Below are 20710 nucleotides of genomic sequence, written 5' to 3' on the forward strand. Positions count from 1 at the left end.
TTAAGTTAACGATGAGAAACTAATTCAAAATATTTTTCCATTTTCGGTTTCATCAGCCAGCCCTCAATATTTGATCTCTCATTGTGGTTACCTGTAGTCGTCTCAGTTAAAGTCTTGTCTAAACAGAAAACATCATCCTGTGCACCACATCCTGGAAACCGAAGCCCCAAGGGTGTTTCCCAAGGAATGGCAAAGACTGGTAAAGCCCTCACTGTCCCCCCACCTCACCACCACCACCACACACACACACACACACACACACACACACACACACACACACACACACACACACACACACATCTGAGGGATATAGCAGCACCTGTCCAGGCAGTGATTCCGGGGAGGCCCCTGTTAGGAAGCCGCGAGCTATAAAGAGACGTTTGAGAGGGCTTTCAGATGGCTCTGAGGAGGCCACGCAGAGGAAGGGGCCAGACAGGGTCAGATGCAATTTCCTGAATGTGTAATTTTGCTCAAATAAGAAGACAAGATTTAAAAACAGTAACATTACTGGAAGTCGTGATTCACAAGGCCACTACAAGAAGATCTGAACAATAGAACCACCACAGCAGAGCCATGCTTGCGCACGCTAGTGCCAGATTGCTCAACAAGCTAACAATTGCTTCACCTCACCCTGTCCATCCTCTCTGCTTCGCCTGTCAGAAAACGATGCCTGAAGCATTTGTATTTTGCTTTTATTTAACAATCAGAAATCACTCTGAAATGGAGAGTATATTTAAAAAAGATTGCCCTGCAGAACCTACTGTTAAAATAACCGATGATGCTTTGAGCTCCACACAATCGTTGCCTGTCTTTGCAAATATGAACAAATCCAGTTCTTTTAAGATAAGCCACAGGAAACCTTTTCCACTCATTCATCTTGGAGCACACGATGAGCTGACTGACACACTTTTAACTTCTTGTTTGACGTAATTCACCAGCAATTTCCAAGATTTACCAAAGACAAACAGTCTCTGACATATACACATCAGCAGCTCCAAGTAAATGTTTTCCCAAAGCATGAGGCCTCCTCGTGTCCCGTTTCCTCCACCGTCATGGACGTGTCCTGGCTGGTGGTGATTAGATAGCGTCCCACAGATTGGTACCTTCTCATCCTGTGCAGCTTTTCAGGAACAAAGAAAAGTTGAGCTTTGTCACTAACACCATCTTATTTCTCAAAAGGAAGCCATTTTACCTTAATAATGACATGCTAACAGATGAGGTATTGTTCTTTTTCCTTATTTGGAATGGGATTCCCAGTCCTTTGTCCAGACACTGAGTTGAATTGTGACAGGCAAACTGGTGCAATTTGGTCCAACGCATCACTCTGGATTAAAAGATATAAATCAGAGATTGACAAATCTCCCATGAATTAAATCAGATCTGCCTGAAGTGCACGTCTGCATCCACGTCACTGTGCATATGTTGAGTGGAGGTGTTGGATGTTGAAAACGTTTCCAACGAATTTGACTTAAATCCTGCGTTTGCTTTTTATACTGGATCATATAAATAAAGAAATTGGTTCTCTGGTGTTTTTGTTGGCCATGATAACATATAACGTGAATAAATTCCGTTCCACATGGCGAAAAAAACGACAGGTTGGGAAATGATGTTATGAGAGCCGTGAGGTGAAATAAAGGGTAAAGTTGTGGGCTGGCCGCATATCGGAGCAAAGTACTGCAGGGGATCTGGTATTCCGACAGCAGAATGCACCATTTTATCCACTTCAACTTTAAAAGCCAGCTAATAAAGTCGTGGAATTAGTCCAGTCTAAAGTAGTTCATCACTATGCGATCCATCAAAGAGAACGACGAAAGAAACAGTACGGATCTTCATGTAGTGTACAAATGTATCGCCACCTTTGAGGCTAAGTGCACGTGACAGTGCCCTACAGCACACGCTGCACAGTTACTGAGCAACCATGAAGAACTTTACAGATCCAGGTCACGGAAGGCCATCACCAGCGGTTAATCTGCCCTCCACCTGTGGTTTAGTGCTCTTTCAGAAAAGCCTCAGATGTTTTCATCTCGTGTCACTTGAAGACTGTGCTGCTGCAGCAGGACTTGGGGAAAAAAACCTCCACGAGTCGGCTGGGTGGAGGTAATGAAGCATCTGGAAAGTGCCGTTCCAGCAAGTTATAATTGGAGAAAATGAGATGCAGAGGGGCGCTGGAGGAGCGCGCATGTTTGTACCCACGTGCTTTTTCTGTGGTGGTGAACTCTTGAACCCGCCTGAAAGGGGCCGGTGAGCACATTGTTGTGGAAATGAAACATCTAGTAGGCGGTTTGCTGCCCTAGATCGTTGCTCCGGGCCAGATACTGTTGTAAACCTTTTATGATTGTGCACACATGCCAAAGCAACTATTTCAGAATGGAGCATGTCCGTAGCGTAGAGCCGGAAATGACGGAAACCGCTGACAATCGCAGGGAGATACCTGCAGTACCCGGATATTCCTTGTTACTCTGAGCCACAGGTTTAACAGCGCTATTCTATTCTTGTCAAATTAACCCGGAGCTCAATAAGCATCACTATCAGTAAACAGATTATAATATAATAACAATAGCAATGAATATTGCTTTGCTTGCTGGAAATGCTACATAAGCTAATCAGAGGACTACTTATTGAATTACTCTGAGGTTATAGTTTCCATTGATTTGCAAACAAACAATAAAAAAACAAGATGGGTCCTCTATCAACCCCCCCACCACCACCACCACCCTATTTCCTTCTCCTCCTTAACTATCAAGAGTCCCCCCTTCCCATATGACTCCAGTCCAACACAAGGTTTCTTCTCCTCCTATTACATGGGAGTTTTTCCTGCCTTGTCTGGGAGTCAGGCTCTGGGTTTCTTTAAAGCTTCTAAAGACAATCCTGTACGTGACAGGCGCGCTGTACATAAGTCTTAATTATACTGCAATTACAGCAGATAAATGCTTTGTGCATGGGCGGTTGCTATGGTGAGACAATATTTATTAAAAGTACCACAGGTGACAACTGATGCTGTGCTGCAATGTATTCCTTTTCAACACAATAACACAACATCGTCTGATTCAGTGAATGAATGAAAATAGAGACATTGTATTGAAATATATCTATATATATGTCTATATATCTATATCTGTATAGATACAGATATAGATATATCTATACTCTGTACAAATAAATGATTTTTTTTCCCACGTCCAAAAAAAATAAAATACAGCCAGTTACATTCAAACACATTATGGAGTCAGTCTGTCAAGACTACCAAAGTTGAGCATATAGAATTAACCAACAAACAAAAAAAAACTTTACAGGCATTTTAAGTATTTTTCACAATATAATTTACAAAGAGATGGGAAACAGATGAAATGGGATCCACAATAGGATTTCTAACAACTGTGACTGAACTTAAATTAAGTTGCATTTTAAGGTTAAATGCTTTCTGGTTGTACGTGAGTCACCATCACGGCGTTGTAGATCACAGCCTCGTTTGACTCACGAGATCGTCGGGAGGCAAACGCAAATTAGCAGGACGTGGACAACTAGCGCAGCAGGAACCCTTTTTCCGTCCATGTTGACACAGCCGGCAACAGCGACTCAGCCGACGGGGGCCAGAAACCGCAGCTGACGGTGACGCAAGCTGGCTGTGAGCTCCAGCTTAGCAACCGCACCGCTTTTCATGTCTCCAAGGAGAACAAATAGGTCACTCTGCGTTTAACTCTTGATAAGGGTCTGCTTTACAGGAAAAACAATATTTACATCAGTTAACTATGGTGTCTTGCGTTCCCAGAATTATGGAGAATGTTCTCCGAAAGGGAAGCTGAGATTATCAGCACTGATTCCTGACCAGTGATTCCGAATGAGGGTGTGTTCAGACCGAAAAAGTCAAGAAACTATGACATAAAATAAAATTGTGGTTGAATTTAATTGACAGATGTGCTGTCACTGTAGTGGCTATTTACAAGCGAGCTGGAAAAATTGCAGAATACATGAATTTGCAGGACAAGTGCATCCTTCCTTCCTGTCACCAATCCAATCTTCAGTGCTGACTGGATACATTTCTGAATCAAAATTTGTCCTGTTCCCAGACAAGTGCTGGTTCCAGGCTGAAAACTTCCCAACACCTGATTGAATCTGTCTGGGAATGTGACGCAAACGAGTTTGGAGGATTTCAAACTGCGTAGTTACATTCAAATGCGACGAGTATGTACAGGATATGCGGTTAAGGTAAGGACCGTGTTGGTAAGGACCATATAAACACATTTCCCTTGATAAACCCTTTAAAACTCACACCTCGCAGGTGAGAATATGATTCTGCAGAGCTTACATCAACTACACATTCAGAAGTACACACACAGACAACACTGTTAAGATGCTTTGTTTTTGACTTTTTAAAAAAGCAGCATAAAAAATACTGAGTGGTATTTAAGTGGTAACTGACTAACATAGAATATGCTATGTTAAACATCTGAGTTTGTACTGAGTATAAAAAAAAGCAACAGATGAGACAGGCAATGATATGCTGGTTTGGCACCAAAAACGTCAAGGAATTTACAAGCTGTTTGTGTGCAATTGACTCCAATAAAAAAGGCCATCGGGTCGTTTGAAGACAACTTTGTCAGACAGAATACTTGCAACAATATCGCGAGTATCAGTGTGCATCTTTGGACGGGGTCCAGAATAGAACTGTGTCGAGGAAACTTCTAAAAAAAAGTCCGATTGTGCTCACATGTATAGTGATACCGTGTGACCGACATACAGTAAAAATCGTCACTCAAGAGACCAACACGATGCAGTTTATACAGGGCCGGGGTGTGGGGGGGGGGGTGCTGTCAGGCGAAGGGGCTGTCTGACTTTAACATGGAGGTGTCGGTGTCGTGGAAGCCCTTGCCGTTCATGTGTTCTGAGTGGCCGTCAATGCTGTAGCAGCCCTGCACCTCCGTGATGGAGGACGCCGTGTAGGAGGCCGAGCGCATGGCGTCCGAGTGGTTTCCCACGCTGCTGCCGAACTGGATATTGTGCTGATTCCAGTGCCTCCTCAGAACCGCCTGGACCTGAGCGAACACATTTGAACTGTCAATATCACTTACAGTTGTCACTTTTGAGTTTATGGTATAAAATTCCGGGTTATCATTTGTTAAATAAAATCACAGTCATCTGAAGGTTTGAAGGTTTAGCTGTGAAATACTGCTATACTTTAAGGCTTTGTCACATTAAACCTAGGATGCGGATATAGAAATGACAGGATATAGAAATAGAATAGAAATGACAGGATACAGAAATGACAGGACACGGCTGTTTGTTAGCTGTAAATAAGCTTTAATCCCTAGTAAACCCTGGAGGAATGAGCAATTTGAGTCATTGCCTGAGTTTACCGTCCTCGCTTGGAGGGTCAGAGGGCTGAGGAAATTGCTGAGACTCTCCCTCATCACAAAGAGGAAGCGTGCACAAGTACGTGCCTGCGTGTCTGCGTGCATTGCTAATTGCAGAGAAAAGGCGAGTCTTACTTCTCCATTGAAGAAGCAGAAGATGGTGGCCACCAGCAGACCCTGTGGAGAAAACACACAAACAAAGAGGAACCGTAAACAACCGCAAATCCAACAACTGGCGCGCTCACACCCTTTTAGTGTGGGACCAGAACTCAGGGCTCCGCACACCACCTGAGAGATCGGAATGTTACCTATGTGAATCGTGAAGGTAACTAATGAGGGTAAACTGCAGTGTGTGTGTGTGTGTGTGTGTGTGTGTGCGTGTGTGTGTGTGTGTGTGTGTGTGTGATGAGTTATTGTAAACACAGTTAACAGCTACATCCTGGTGGGGAACTGAGCTTCCTTGGCTGAGTATCTTTAACCCATGCTTCATATCTGCAGGCTTTCTCTTAAAGGTGGAGCAGAAACAGCTTTTTGGCAGTTGACACTACACACACCACTTTCCCAGTCGGTCATATGACCTCCTGGTGTAAACTCTGTGCTTCGAGCAGTCGCCGCGACATAACATCCTAACAGTCTTCGTGGGCTTTTAATGACGCCAGGTCGAACGTGTTTTGGTGCGCGCAGTCGTTTCCGTGCCTGTTGCTCAACACCGAGAGCCGAGTGTGCTGGGACAGCTCCAGATGATCAGATAACACCTTGCAAAACATGGAACTGATTTCAGGCCATTTCAGCTCAGATAATGCATGCCTTCCTTCCTGCTTCCTTTCAAACTCAGTATAAACAAAGCCAGCGGCTCAAAGGAATGTTGTCGACCAAGTTGCGAAGATTAGTCAATAAGAAGGGATTCATTGATGAGACCTCCTGAAGATTGTTAATGCCTCATGTATAAAAAGATACCAGAATATCCGAGACGAGTCAGCAAAAACAAGGAGAATGATCTCACCTGGTAATGCATGAATATGTGCATGATGTAGTCATATATTTCAGAGGAGACCTGTCCGTCTGGCTTGTAGGGAAAGAGAACGAACTGAATTCCCAGGAGAGGCACCAGGATGAGGGTGGCTCGCACGGCTTTCATGTACAGGCTGGATTCTGCTTGATGAGTCACTTTCAGCTTGGTGATGAGCACCCGCACGATGTTGAGCAGGAAAAACAAATTGACCTAGGGGACGTCAATAAATTAGCATAATCTGTACAAACATTCTCTCCGGAAATCTGTAAATCGGCTGCTGAACATGAATGTAGTCCCCAAATGTATGTTCTAATGATGTGCTAAAAGTATTTTTCTTAGGAATTTAATACACAAACAGTCCTTTGGAGACAACAAAAGGACTCCAGCATGAATTAACCAGTGCCAATACCATTTTAGAAGCCTGAAACACAAACAAGTCATTGCAAAAGGGTTTCTGTTGAACACTTTGTGCTGCCAGAGGGTCAGTTTTCACTAACACATGTCAGCTCTCCCCAATGGTGAATTCCGAGAATACGCCATACACTCGGGGTTCAGTGGGTGTCTCCTCTGAGAGGCAGATGCAACGCTTTCACTACATAAACCCAATTACGCGTGTTAAGATTCAGCATCCTGCCCTCAGCCCCCCCCCCCCCCGCACGGAAGGAGGCAAATGTCTGCACAGCAGCCGTCGACAGAAAACGCTGAGCCGATCAATTCAGACAACATTAAATCCTCACCAAAAGAGCGGCGCAGATGGGACCGTGGATGATGTAGAGCAGGGATGTTTTGGAACTGATCCAGCAGCTGGAGAGGAGACAGCGGAGGAGTGATTGCACAACATCATCAATAAAGGATGAGCAGGTTCGTAGATCAATGGCTTTTCTGACGCATTCATTAATTGTGAGGAGTATTGATCAATAACGGTCACATTTTTAGGTTAAACACGCAGGAGCAGTTGGGTTGTTTGTGTTAGCAGTTGTGATGTGATGAACTTTAATTGTTCTAAAAACCTGTGCATCAGTAAGATTCTCTACAGGTTTCTGCACTATTCAACCGCTGAGTCCACACATAAGGGTACTAGATATTATATGTATAGGGTGTCAAGAGGTTTAGTTCTGAGCTCTAACATATCTGTTATATTGTGTAAAATAAAGTTACGGTACATCAAAGCAATACGCTAAAACACCTACTTGTCATTGTAATAGTAACTTCGAGCGACAGCATGAATGGAGGCTGGAATTAGCGGGAAACCTGCAAGCAAACAGCAAAAACACCATTTCACTTCCATCTCTCAACCCTGGCAGTTAGATGGAGCTCATCTCCACCTCATTTCTGATTTAATAGGACCGCGCTGCATTTGTCCTGCACTTTTGACTCACCCCAGCCCAGCAGGTAGTACCACGTGAGGTGCTGCTTCTCAGCAAACACGGCCACCACGATGAGCGTGTGCAGATAGATCCCCTCACACAGCATCCAGAAGTAGTTGCAGCCAAAGAGGTAAAGATGAATGAACATCGACACTTTACAGCTCGTCTTGGGAGAAAGGACAAGACGGAATTACGTGATTAGGGATCGGATCTCCACGGGAATTAGCCATCAACGGCCGGTCGCTGCATGTTAGGGTTAATAATCTCACCATTTACACACTTTTAACTGAAGCTGCACACATAACTGCCTTAATCCTGCACTACAGATTTTGGTGCATTGTTGCCAGAAACTCACCGGGTTTCTTTGCACCATCTCCTGGTTTTTTGCCACGGCCGTCAGCCAAATGATGGTGATGACAGAGTTCAGAACAAAGGAAAAGAAGAGGTTTTTGTGCAGAGTGATCCTCTGGCAGCTCAAACTCCTAAAGGAAGGGAAAGAAATCGCGATAACGAGAGCGTCTCGTTTGGCGCCGGGCCTAATTGCCTGCTCTGAAGCACGTGAAGATCGAGCTGGGTAACTCACTTGAAGTGGAAAAATATTCCAAGGGAGATGAAGAGGGAGGTGAGTGACAGCCCGTGTCCGATTAGAGCCAAATAAAAGAGATTCATGGCGGTCTGCAGGGAAAACAAGATTACTCACTCTGGAGGTGACTAATCATCTTCGAGATAATTAATACATAAATACCATATTTATATTAAAATTATGTTGGATTTAAAGAAAATCAAATGATAATAAAGGTTTTTTCTTGGCTGTTGCGTGTTTATTCCCTGTTAATTGAAAATTAGATTGCTTCCACTAATTATGAGCTAATATGCACATAAATGAGACACTCCGTGCGTGGTTAGTGTAATTCTTACCACTCGGCCTTCGTGGGTGTGTTCATTGCAGCGGGTGTAGTTGGTCCATGTCCGGTTGCTCTCTGGATGCTGGAACCAGTACCCACCATCAGTGCAGACCTTTGTAACCATCTCTGTGGGCAAAAGCACAAACATGAAAGCTGGAGACCGGATCTAATCGATTACAAAAGATTGATGGCCAATTAAAATAAACTACTGGAGTTGGAGACACAACAAACATCTGCTGGTTTTTTCTTTTTTTTTTCCAAAAGCACCATAGATCAAACCTGAGGGGTCAAAGTCCTGGAAGTAGTCTGGACAGTGCTGCTCCGAGATGACGCCGGCCTTGGTGTCATCCCAACACAACCAGCCGTCCCAGGTACGATTACACATGGGCTCTGGGTGGCAGGAGATTAAAATCAAAACCCATCACGTTGTCCACAATTAGCACATTTGTTGTTTTTCATACTAAAAGATGAAAACTGAACAAGCTACCTCCCCTGCTGTCCCTATTGTCCTTCATTATTTTTTGATAGCACTCAAACTGCGCTGTAACGATCTTGTTCCTGGTGATGCCGAGGTCGTGGTACACATTGTTTGGATGCTGCTGCTGTGTCTCGTTGACTTCCAGGCTTCCTTTCACAAACATCTGCTGAGAACCAGGAGGAAAAAAAAACAACAATACTTTAGACTTTTCTCTGTGCCATTATTTTTTACAAAGTTCCTCCCCTGAGTGAAACCAGAAAAAGACAATCTGGTTCGTGTGCGGCCGCCTGTCTGATTTCAGACGCAGGTGTTATTTAGCTGTTAAAGCCTCAGATAGTGAGGTCGAGTTTTTAATTCCACTCTGGTTTCGGGCATATGTGAAGTCTGGATGACGCACATACTTTAATTCTATCTGATCATCATGAACTATTTAGCAGGCGGCTACATAATTCATACCCACGACACATTTAGCATTCAATCCTTGCAGGAAGGCAGAGCCTATCGGTCTTTATTAATAGATCAAACTCTGTTAAACTGCTGTGCTGGTGCTTGGCAGCTTCCAGTCCATTTCAAATTAAATCAAGGTGATCCTCCAGCAATGAAGCCCTGATCACAACCGACTCATTCTCCGCCTGTCCCAACTTCATACTTGGATTTCATAGCGTGTAGCCAATTTACAGGCTAATGCAATCAATAATGTGCTTGATCAGCAAGTAAAAACAAGACAGGATTAGATTTTTCCTTCCCACTCCTGATCATGCAGGGTCCAGAAGATGCAGTAATTCATTCCTCCTGTTGAAAGCAACATCTGATTTTTGAGACTCTGCTGATTTTTCATTCTTTTCTCTTTTTTTTTTTTGCTTTCGTGCAGCTGGTTTTACCTTTGAAAGATTACACAGCAGTATGAGGGCGACCATCCAGCTCCGCCCGGCGCTGCTCATCTTCCTTTTGGCCATGTCGCAACTGCTTCTTGATTTACCAGCTGCCGATCTGGAATGACAGAGCGAACGCTTGAGTCCTGTCATCAAAGCGTAATAAAGCCCGTCTACAAGCAGCCTTGATACAACTCTGATGTGCGTTTTCCTCTGAAGCGTTGCCTGTCGTTGACCGTGATAGTGCCGTTGTGCTTGGTTAAACTCCCAGTTGATTCAAAGAAATTTGATTTGTGAGAGTCAAGAATGAAGCAAACACCCCACACCCTTTATGTGCAGATTCAACAGCAGCAAAAGGACACAATAGTGCAACTGGATGCTCAGACTAAATCAATCAAGTTTAAAAAAGACATCTTGCGTCATCAAGGATCTAAACTAACCATATGTCATCATAATGCTGCATATTAAATAAATACACATAATCACAAGACTCATACAGTTTTAACACTGAGAGAATTGATGCTAAATCTAAATTTAATGTGTGTTTTTGCCTCAGGGTCCGAAGACAGCAGTGCCGAGTGGGAGCGTGATCTTTAGAGGAAACCTCGTTGTTCACTGACTGTTGCGCTTCTCTGACACCCTGGATCTCATGCTGTCACCAGGGCGTGTTACAGATTGTAAATTCCACTAATGTGGCAGATTATTGGAGGGTGCGGTGTGCACTTCATCGGGAGATGTTGGTATCGCATCAAAGCAGATTCCCCCAACGTGGTTCGCAGCCAAACTGCAGGCCACTGTGATTTCATTTGACTGCTGCAGCATAGCAGATGAGGCAACATTTACATATCCCGCGGCTTGGACAAATCGGCTTTGCAAAACCGGCGTCTGCACTGCGATGTTCCTGGAGCGTCTGATCAGGCCTGAAGCTACGTAAGCACACCTGCTCCATTTCTTTTCCCGCAACTCTGAAAAGTCTCAACACTGGCATGGTTACACATTTAACCCCCTTCATAATGAAAACACTACTGTGGTTGTTTTTACAGCTACAATGCTCCATCAGCCATCTGAAATTCATAATATGAGTCCCAGATATGACTGAAAACAAGTGATTAGTTTAAAAAATGCCCCTCAAACTGGTTTAATTCTCAATTTATTGTTTGTTATTTCTGTCTTAGCCACAGGAAGTGCACTCTGACAGCCTACAAGGTGACCATAAAGGAGTGCTTAGCATTGTTAGCATATCTGCCAGATACAAGTCACACAAGATATGTGCCGAGGATTACTGCTCTGAATCTCAGCGCTGCACGTGAATGAATCCCTAACTGAGCCCTAAATCACATAAGAGAGTGTTAGTCTAAAAGTTGATCGGCATCTCCAAAGTTACCCAGGATGTGCTGGGAATTGTAATAAATTAACAGATATTTGAAACACGTGAGCCAGAAAAATGGCTCGTTCCGAGACCACCCACTTTGGATCACTGAAGGGTGAAAACGTCCGTCGAGGTTTGTATAATTCCATATTTCAACCATCCCTCGTGTTTGAAAGTTGTGTTTTACCCACTGGGACCTGGATCAGAACTTCCTTTGTCAGTCGGATAGTTGTGTGAGGTGCTTTTGGCTCAAGTTATCAAGTCTTCTATGCTTGAAGATTGAATGCAGTGTGTGAGAGGGGCAGAATTACTGGGTACCTGAAGCAGAAACGGCACTACGTTTGACACAAAATGTGCTGTCGGTGAGACAGAGGCAGCCTTGACTCAGCATCCTCTGATCTGATTATGGGTGGTTTGGATTCAATTTGTTCTTTTCCTTGAAGGCGGTTTACTTTAAAAATAACATCTTAACAGCCTCAACAGGCCGATTGTGGAGCAAATGAATTGCAGGCTACTTCAAAGACATTTGGTAAATTTTGCAATCGTTTATTTCACTTTCTCAAGAATAAGGAGCTGACATGTTTGGAAACTTGGAAATGTCCTTGAACAGCTTTGCACAACTAGTTACTGAGCAGTAATTACATTTTTAATGGCACAAATAATGCAAATACGCCATCTTGCCAGCCCCGTTTCCACGGACTCAGAGTTTCTATGGCCTTATCGCCGGCGAGCCTGGCCCGGTGCCGCCCATGCCTGCACCGAATTAAAACCTCCATTACACTTGGGAGAGGAGGTAAAGAGGAGGGGCCGGCTGAAAGTGGGGCTGTGTGACGGTACGATGATGTGCAAATCAGAAACAGCCACGGGAAGCTCTCACTCCTGCATCATGCATGCAAACACGTGTGTGTGTGTGTGTGTGTGTGTGTGTGTGTGTGTGTGTGTGTGTGTGAGCACATGGGCAGCAGCTTTGGCCAATCCCTTTGCTTTTTTTTGTCTTGGCAAACTCATCATGTCATTCATAAAAGAAAGAAAACGTCTTGTCTGATTCTGAACCTCCGCTACAGAGGACTTGCTGCTTCCTCCATGTGGAGGATCCCTTCTTGCTTTGCTACTTTCCATCCCACTGGGGAAACGGTTTGCATAATGTCATGGATCTTTGACTAAAAGAAAATGAACTCAATGCACACCGAGCCAGACGCTGCTGGTTACCTCCACCAAGGGAGGAGCTTACAGGACAGCTGGCGTTTGTTTGTTAGTAAAATAACTCAAACAATTTTCAGGAACTGTTGATAAGGAACAGATGATTACAGTTTGGTGATGTTCTGGATTCTGGAGGAGGGAATTTGAGCTTCATGATCAAAGCCAAGGAGCTTTGATTATAAAGCAACCTACGATGTTATATAACCTTGTATTAATTCTGCCTATATAGGGTGTAATATGGGTAATATATTGGTATATTGGTAATATGGGTATGAGTAATTAGCTGCTTAGCAGAGGTCTACGCTATTTAGAACTATCATTAATAGATAATTAAAATATTTTCAGTTAAAGCTTTAATAGATATCACTGGAAAATAAATTATGATACATTTCAACAAGCTGGATGTGATATGAAAGAAAAGTAGCTGTTGATTATTAAAGAGATTCAACCTTTTTGCCTTCCCTGAGTCCGATATTTAAATGTGTGCTGTGGCAAAGAAACGGGGCCGGGTCTGTTCCAGCAGCCACGTCTGAGTCGATACATGAAGGAAGATAGTAACTCTGAGGAACGCATTTCAGAATCGATCCCCTCACGATGCAGAACTGTGTGCGGCTTTGTGTTAACCCTCGAATTAACTCACTACATAAGAGTTTAATGGCGGTTTACAGTCAGCTGGGGCCAGCATCATGGCTTCCATCTTCTGACCCGCTGGCCTATCTGCAGCCCCTGTTGTCATCCTGCTGTAAACATCCTGACCGCACAGGAAATTTGGCGCCAATGGTGGCATTCACATGTCCATTAGGCTGGCCGGAGCTTTAACGCCATTACTGTCCTCTAACACAGGATACGGGCTCTTAAACAGAGCGACTGATCCACACTTGCAGCAGCACTAACAAGCAGAATGTGAACAATGACTTTGTTCTGTTCTGTGTCATCATTTTTACCATCAGTCACTCACTCACCAAAGCCTTGAATAAACGCTGTTGTAGTTTGCATATGTGAGGTAGCTTGTGTGGTCCCTTAATTATACTGCCAAAAGGGCGTTTCTCCATCACTATGATGCCGCAGGCTTTGTTACATCTGATAACATATTCATAATGTCTTCTCACAAAATTTCTAGAGAGTGATTATTCTCCCCCATCAGCACCTGCCGCAGGTTTCAGTCCACCCCCCGAAACAATAACTTTTAGATGGCATCTTGGGTGCCAGCTGGTTATTTGTCTCCTTGATTGCTGATAAGAACAAGAACTTGGTGTCCTCACAACCCAGAAAGCAGTTTTTAAGTTCATTATTTGCAAACAGGATGTGCTACACCCCTCATCATATGAATTTGCCTTGAACTTCCAACTAAATAGTGACTGAAAGTGCCATTTAACCTTTACCGGGCAGCGATTGGACAGCACGCACAAACAGTCCAGCTTTTCCCACCAGTCGCCATCACGGGGTGTTTACTCATCTGAGAACTGCTCAGTTTCATACACGCTGCACATACATCAGCGATCAAGGGTCAGTGTCCTACATTCGTGTTACCCTGACAACACTTCAGGTGTTAACACAATCACGATTCTCAAGATTCAGTTTGTTCCTTTTAATTGTTTTCAATCAATGATGTCATCAAGAATAAAGAGGTCATCAAGAATAAATTTTGGTTCTAATAAGGGAGCGTAAACATCGAAGAAACTAGTTTCTACTGGTTTCCAGCTGCCCAAAGGGAACAGAAATCTAAGAAAGAGGAAATTCTCAGAGAAAAAAAAGCACTTTCTGGAAGACATATGGAGCAGGAGGTGCTCTCAGGAATGAGAGCTTCCTCGCTAAAACAACAAGACCATATATAGCCAGCAAGACATTTCCTCTGGTCCGGCTATAGGTTTAGAAAACATCTCCCCTGCCACCCAAGGAAAATGCTCAAATTTAGATTGAAATATCACACAGATTCATCTCACCAAGCATGAGAACATACTGAGGCAAGTCTCCAAGTTGCCAAGGGCACCACCAGATGTGAGGAGAAAACAAAAGCAATCCCACACAGATGTGAGGGAGGAGACGTGGTTGCTGCATAAACAGCCCTCTGTAGCTCCTAATGCTGCCACTTCAGCTGATGCACGCCATATTCTTTACAGTGACGGCGCCGACTGAGACGCAGATGCCGACCTGTACAAGTCGTCACTTTCACGCCCTTTTTGCCAGCATCCAGAGTTAGCACCTGGATGTACTTAAAGGTCTTACATGGAGAAAAGGTTGTATTCTAATTCAGTTTATGGGAAATGTAAAGGGAGGCTCACAGAGAGAGGAAATTATGTTTCCAGGTTTCAGACGGTGGTCATTCAAGCCCCCGAGGCTGTACGGCTCTCAGGGGCCTGGGATCCCTGGGACTCATGAATATTGAAACATCCTGCCATACACCATTTTCATCCAATGCCAACTTCCAGGTCAAACACAGAACACACGGTGCTCTTTTTATAGCTAATAGTGCACGTGTGGGGGATGGGGAGGTGGGTGGACATGCAATGCATCAGATGATTCTTTCATAAATTGCAATACATGGACACTTGTTAAAAAATCTCTTAAATTGTATCGATGCCAGCGGTGAGTGCTGGATTAGTGCCTGGAAGCCGCTTGCATCTCCTAACCAGTAAATAGAGTAAATATTATCTATTATATTTCTGAAATATTAAAAACCAAGTGAGAGATTAGACATTACTATGACAGTGTTTAACCAATTCTAGAAGAACTACTAAAATCTTAGGAAAATGAGTGAATTACAAGATAACAATGAAGCCATATTCTCAGGACACACCAGTTTAATATTCTTTTATAGAGTCTTTTCAGCATTATTTCAACCTCAGACGGGACAAAAGGGCAAATTGTCAAACACCTTGTGGCTCAATCAAAAGAAAATATGGATGCAAAGGAAATTCTGGTTCTCTTGAGTTGTGTTAAAGGTTACAAAAAGGTGTTACTATAGAAAAGGATCCTATTCCCGATGCCTCTGGTAGACGTAAAGGAAAAACAAGCATAAATAGCTTCCATGAAAATACACGGCTTAAAAATAACCCAGCTCCCTGCGCGCACTGCACCTGCCCAGCTGCTGGTTATTCTCCTTGGTGTTAATGTAAATGTTTTGATGCTGCAATACGGCTGCTAGGCTCAGCTTTAAATAGCCCAATAACCTGTTGAGTATGTGCTCGCTGGTTAACCTGAGGCATACAGTACAGTCTGTTGGGAAAGTGTGGCTAATTACACCGATTCTTTCCACTACACAGAACCTCATTTTCACAGGTCACTCAGTTTTATCTGGTGAGTGAATGAAGGGCCGATGGCTTCATGAGGCTTTTTGTTCCTGTCTGTGGAACGAACCCTTCCCAACTAGGCTGTTGTTTTTGTGTGCTTGATAGCTGTTAAATCGGCCCCATCGATTGCTGACAACAGGTTTTAAATGACTGTTTACAGTTGTTTCACAGGTTATGTGGGATCAGAGAAGGAGCTTCCACAGATGCTTTGCTTTAATTGTACGGTGTGTTTGCAGGTCTGGATTTTAACCTGGAAAGACACCCTCTGGGATGTTTCTACATGATAAGCAGCACTTGCTCATCCTGTCCGTTTTCACTGTTATTCTATCCATCCCCAATCCCCGTGTTGCACTTGCAGTTCGCATCAAGCACAAAACTAATTAAAGAATAATTATTGGATCGCACAGCTTCTTTTTAAAACTGTGGGTTTTGAACAACTGATTGCTGAATAAAACTGTGACTTTAAGTGCCTGGCGGGTGTGACAAGTGTCATATATCTCAGCTTCTGAGGTGCACGGAAACATGATGGATATGCGACTCAAAAGCACACGGCCAAGGCTTCGAGCTGCAGGAATCTTTGTGATTGGGCGTAAAAATGAAGAGCTGCAGCCATCTCTAAAAAAAAATACCAGAAATGTTTGTTCAGAATCACAGTATGACCACATAGACGGTGAAGGAATGAGTAGATGTTGACGGCAGCAAAAATGACCCCCGGGGTCGTGGTTATTAGCTGGCAGGGAAGATCGTGCTCGCTGTGGGGGCCCCGACTTGACCCCGAGATGTTCTTCATGTCATTACGAACAGTTTCAGGTTTCTCTGTGTGTGTTTGGATCCTGTGAGCAAACATGCAGCAGCTGACTGAGGAAGCTGCACAGAGTGACTTTATAAAACAATAAATTAATTAATCATCACATGAACCAGAGGTTTCAGCTGGTTTAGATGTCCATCCATATTAATAGTGAGAGCTTTGTAGAGGACATTGATCTAAAAGGCACTTATAAAATGTTCTGAGACTCATATAAAGAGCATGATAAATAAAGAACACGATAAATGAACATAATTAAATGCAACATTACTGAGAGTTTCTAAAGATACTTTTTACTTTTTCACACTTGAGTAGGTTAGATAATTGGAGATCCAACCAAACTATCTGCTTCAGACATTTTGCTTGAGGCATTATATCATTTATGGGGGGAGAAGTAGAAAATACGAGTAAGCAGGGTTGTGGATAATGATGGAATAGACTCGTCAGATAAAAGGATTTGGAGTTGTTTGGTCTCCACCCTTGCCATCCCATCCTCCACGTCCCTGATGAGTGATGGGCCTGGACTTTGTGGCTGGTCTGGTCCCACTGGGGTACTCATGGCGTATGTTAACCCTTTATTGTGATTATTAGATCCCTCCATCAACTGCGTGTTTTTGCCTGAAGAGACTGAAGTAGGGATTCAACTGCACCCCCAACATGGTTCCTGCACTCATGAGAGCTCTCAAGTCCTTCACCCATAGATAAAGCAGTGGCTGACTGGAGCGTTTACTGGTAAACATCTAAATATAACTAACCAACCTCCTTGTCCGGCAGTTACCAGTAGATTTAGCTTCTCTGACGCTGACGGATCCCAGGTTTCCAGATCAAGCGGTGTAGAAAACTCCCACACATACTGCAATAAAATCAAACATCCTGCAAATAACAAAGATCATAACGAGGACAAACACCAGCAAACACAAATACGCCGACATAAACCGACAGGGGACCAGTATCATTGGTTTGGATGATTTACTGGCCAGCGGTTCGCTTGGTTCAGGATTTGATTTCATCAAATATGCAATCAATGCCCACCCACAAAAAAGATCAAATACATACATTGAAAAGCATCTAAAAGGTGATTTCCCCCCCTTCAAAATGATTCAACTTATAACGCATGGCTAAATGCTACGGCTGATTTCAATTTAGAAGCCAAGTGAGTGAAGCGCGGGCCGCGGTGCTTTCTCTATAGCAGCGGCCCCTCCTACACCGTTCATCGGGAAGCCTGCGTCAGTGACTACATTGCTGATAAATGTTTGCTTAGCTCACAAAAATATGAAACACCCTTAGAAACCAAACAGGCTTTTCCTCCATAAGCAACACAGACAGCGACGCTACACCCAGACGCTGCTTGTAAAGACGCTGGCCCGCGGCAGGTCTCGCCTGCGTGCCCAAATTAAACCGCAGAGGAAGAGGAATGACCCTCCATAATGCATGAGTGGAAAAAGTCCCCTCAAAGGGTCTGACATCCCTGAAACTGAATCCATGACCTGAGGGGAGCACTCTGACACCGGTGCACGTGTGCATAACTGTAATATGATTACTTCAGCCTGGATTGGGGGAGCAACAAACAGGAGAAAACAGACAATATACTGGTGCTGGTGGTGGTTTGAGCCAAACACGGTGTGGGTTGAAGTTCAAATGACAGGGAAAAAAAACTCTCAGCAAGGATATAAAATTGGAGTTCCTGGCCAGTAATAAATACAGCCTGCACTCGCGGCGTCTGCAGGCGACAAGAGGTGAATCAATGAGGAGAAGGTTGTGCAAAGTCTCTGTGCCTCGATGATTTATGAGAGAAGACGCGTAATGAGCAGCTCCCTTACCCTGTGACTCTGAAACCTCGTGCACTCGCCTGCGTTTGATGTGGCGGAGCTCATGGGAGTTTTAGACACAAGTGATCACTGAAAAATTGCTACCACGGAACCTTTAATAGACCCCTGGAATTGAAGGAACTCGACTGCTGGATTCACCCTCAGCGTGCATCCAGCAGCGGGACTGAGATTAAACTGGCACAACCTCCACATTTGAACCGATGAGCGGCCGCGCAGTAATCGCAGCAGTGTCGCCGTGGCCTTTGTCTCACTGATATTTAATAACCCCTTCCTGGATGCAGCTTAGTTGGTTGTATGACATTTCCCATTGCGGTTTGTGTATTTGTGGGAGATGTCAAAGGAAATGGGCCTACTGAGACCAAGCTGAGGCCGCTGCCAACTGGCAGGGGTGATGTGTTCACGGTCCAAAAAATCCCGAGGCTGTAAGCCGACGGGCATGGACAGTGAGGGAAATTCATTTTAAAAAAACAGCTTTAGTCAAAATGTTTCATAACCGTTCTAAACACCTGATGGCCATAAATGAGGTGGTACAGCCACACACACCCTCCCTCAAGAACTTATTTGTCAGGATCACAACAAGTATCTGTGATTTGTCTAACCGGAACACTGATGTAACCACTCAAATAACTGCAAAGACCTTATTTTTGTTACATGACAGCTCTCGTGTATGAGGCAGCTTTATTTTCTGCTTCATTACATTATTTAATCACTTCAAGGATCCAGCCACCGAATGACTGCAGCCCTGCCTTCTGATGATTCCATATTATCAGTTCTATGCATTAAAAACATGTCTTGCATTGCACGTCTTTTTTTTTTTTTTTTTAAATCTGTTGACAGAAAATCGCCAAATTTGGCAAACAGTGACGCGCCGACGCCCGCATCACCAACATCATGCCTCCCTCCAATCCAGCCCACAAACTTCCAGCACTTCCAAATCTGCCGCTTACGTAACCATGCGGATGATTTAGCGAACAGTGACCACCGCTTCGATCAAAGCCCCGGCGCTAAAACGGGCTTCGGGCGCAACGCTGGACGTGCCAGCTCCGACCCTCCGACTTCACCTAAACAAGAAATAACCACACGTGCAACAGCTCACTAGTCCACCACAATCGCATCCATCAAGCATCTGGCAACGTTGGCACATCACGTTGTAGTTTTATGCCATTTGAATCAGTTTTACGCACGAGAGTATTTAATCTACAGATGAGTAAACTGCCACGCCGCCCGACACACACGTCTCAAATAGTACCAAACGACAAAATATGAAGCTTTGTAAAAGGTTCCTATATGAAAGATTAGTGCATTCATATTTATAGAGGTTGATTGGATCGTGACGCGCTGAGGTGGCGTAATGCGTCCAAACCCACCAACTACAGCATGAATCTCCCCCGTTGGACTCCGATCTGAGCAGGAGATTACAATTCTGAATGGGTGCAGCGGTGGTCGCGGTGTGCATTAAGAGTGTATGTAACAATGCACATGGCTACTGTGAGCCATGCAGACACCGTTGGCATGACCCCGATATGCACACAGCACCGATCAAAATACGTCTGCAACTTCAAACCAGTCGACAAAACTCAAAAGGCAAACGGGAAGCACAAACGCATCCTCCAACCACTTCTTACCGGCAGAAAACATCCAAACACAGCGCGGAGGATCGAGTTGGACGCCGAGGCAGCCTGTCTTCCCCTCAGAGGACCGTCCACAGCGGATCTCCGGTTCTCAATGAGCGCGACCGGAGCGCCTGTCAGCTAGACGCTCGGAAGGCGGCCCACTACTTCCTGTTACATCATCAGACTGTTGCCTCCAGCTGACGACCCAGTGCTGGAAGCTCTGCTGCTAAAACTCCCACATTCCAGTACAGATTGGTGTTTTTTAGGCGCTTATTTTATGTGTTCGATCGGTGTTGGTGCAGCTCCCACCAGTCTGAGCGGAACCTGGGAGCTCCTGCTCAACGGGATCCCGGCTGGAATAACCCAAATAATTACAAGCACGGAACGAATTTGAATCACAGAAATCATTATTCTAATGAACCGAAAAAAATCATTGTTTTTAAGGTGATGTAACAATCCACTATTACGATTATATTTATTGTTATATAAATTTCATTACAATTATAGTGAGATCAAGATTCATTGTTTCTTTTGGCAGTAAAATAAACAAACGCAAGTTTTGCTTTTAAATTTTGTCTTTTCCTCCTTTATATTTTGCTTGCCAAATTTCCCGTGGAAA

General features: G+C 44.1%; 1 protein-coding gene across 2 annotated transcripts; it reads right to left on the reverse strand.

Moving 5' to 3' along the window:
• Positions 1-2950: 2950 nt before the first annotated feature.
• On the reverse strand, positions 2951-20347 carry calcrla (calcitonin receptor-like a). Of its 2 annotated transcripts, none has more exons than XM_029834478.1 (13): positions 20104-20347; positions 9995-10103; positions 9123-9279; positions 8915-9025; positions 8649-8761; positions 8314-8405; positions 8086-8212; positions 7743-7896; positions 7554-7614; positions 7101-7167; positions 6355-6573; positions 5487-5528; positions 2951-5033 (listed from the first exon to the last, which is right to left on the reverse strand). In XM_029834478.1, the coding sequence occupies exons 2-13, from the start codon at positions 10067-10069 to the stop codon at positions 4812-4814; spliced, it is 1440 nt and encodes a 479-aa protein (XP_029690338.1). In that variant the 5' UTR covers positions 10070-10103; positions 20104-20347; the 3' UTR covers positions 2951-4811. The 2 variants fall into 2 exon arrangements, with proteins under 2 accessions (XP_029690338.1, XP_003962160.1); XM_003962111.3 differs by having other exon boundaries at positions 9123-9276; positions 20104-20319.
• Positions 20348-20710: the final 363 nt, after the last annotated feature.

This window comes from Takifugu rubripes, chromosome 1 (assembly GCF_901000725.2).
Source record: "Takifugu rubripes chromosome 1, fTakRub1.2, whole genome shotgun sequence".
In the NCBI taxonomy this organism is placed as follows: Eukaryota; Metazoa; Chordata; class Actinopteri; order Tetraodontiformes; family Tetraodontidae; genus Takifugu; species Takifugu rubripes.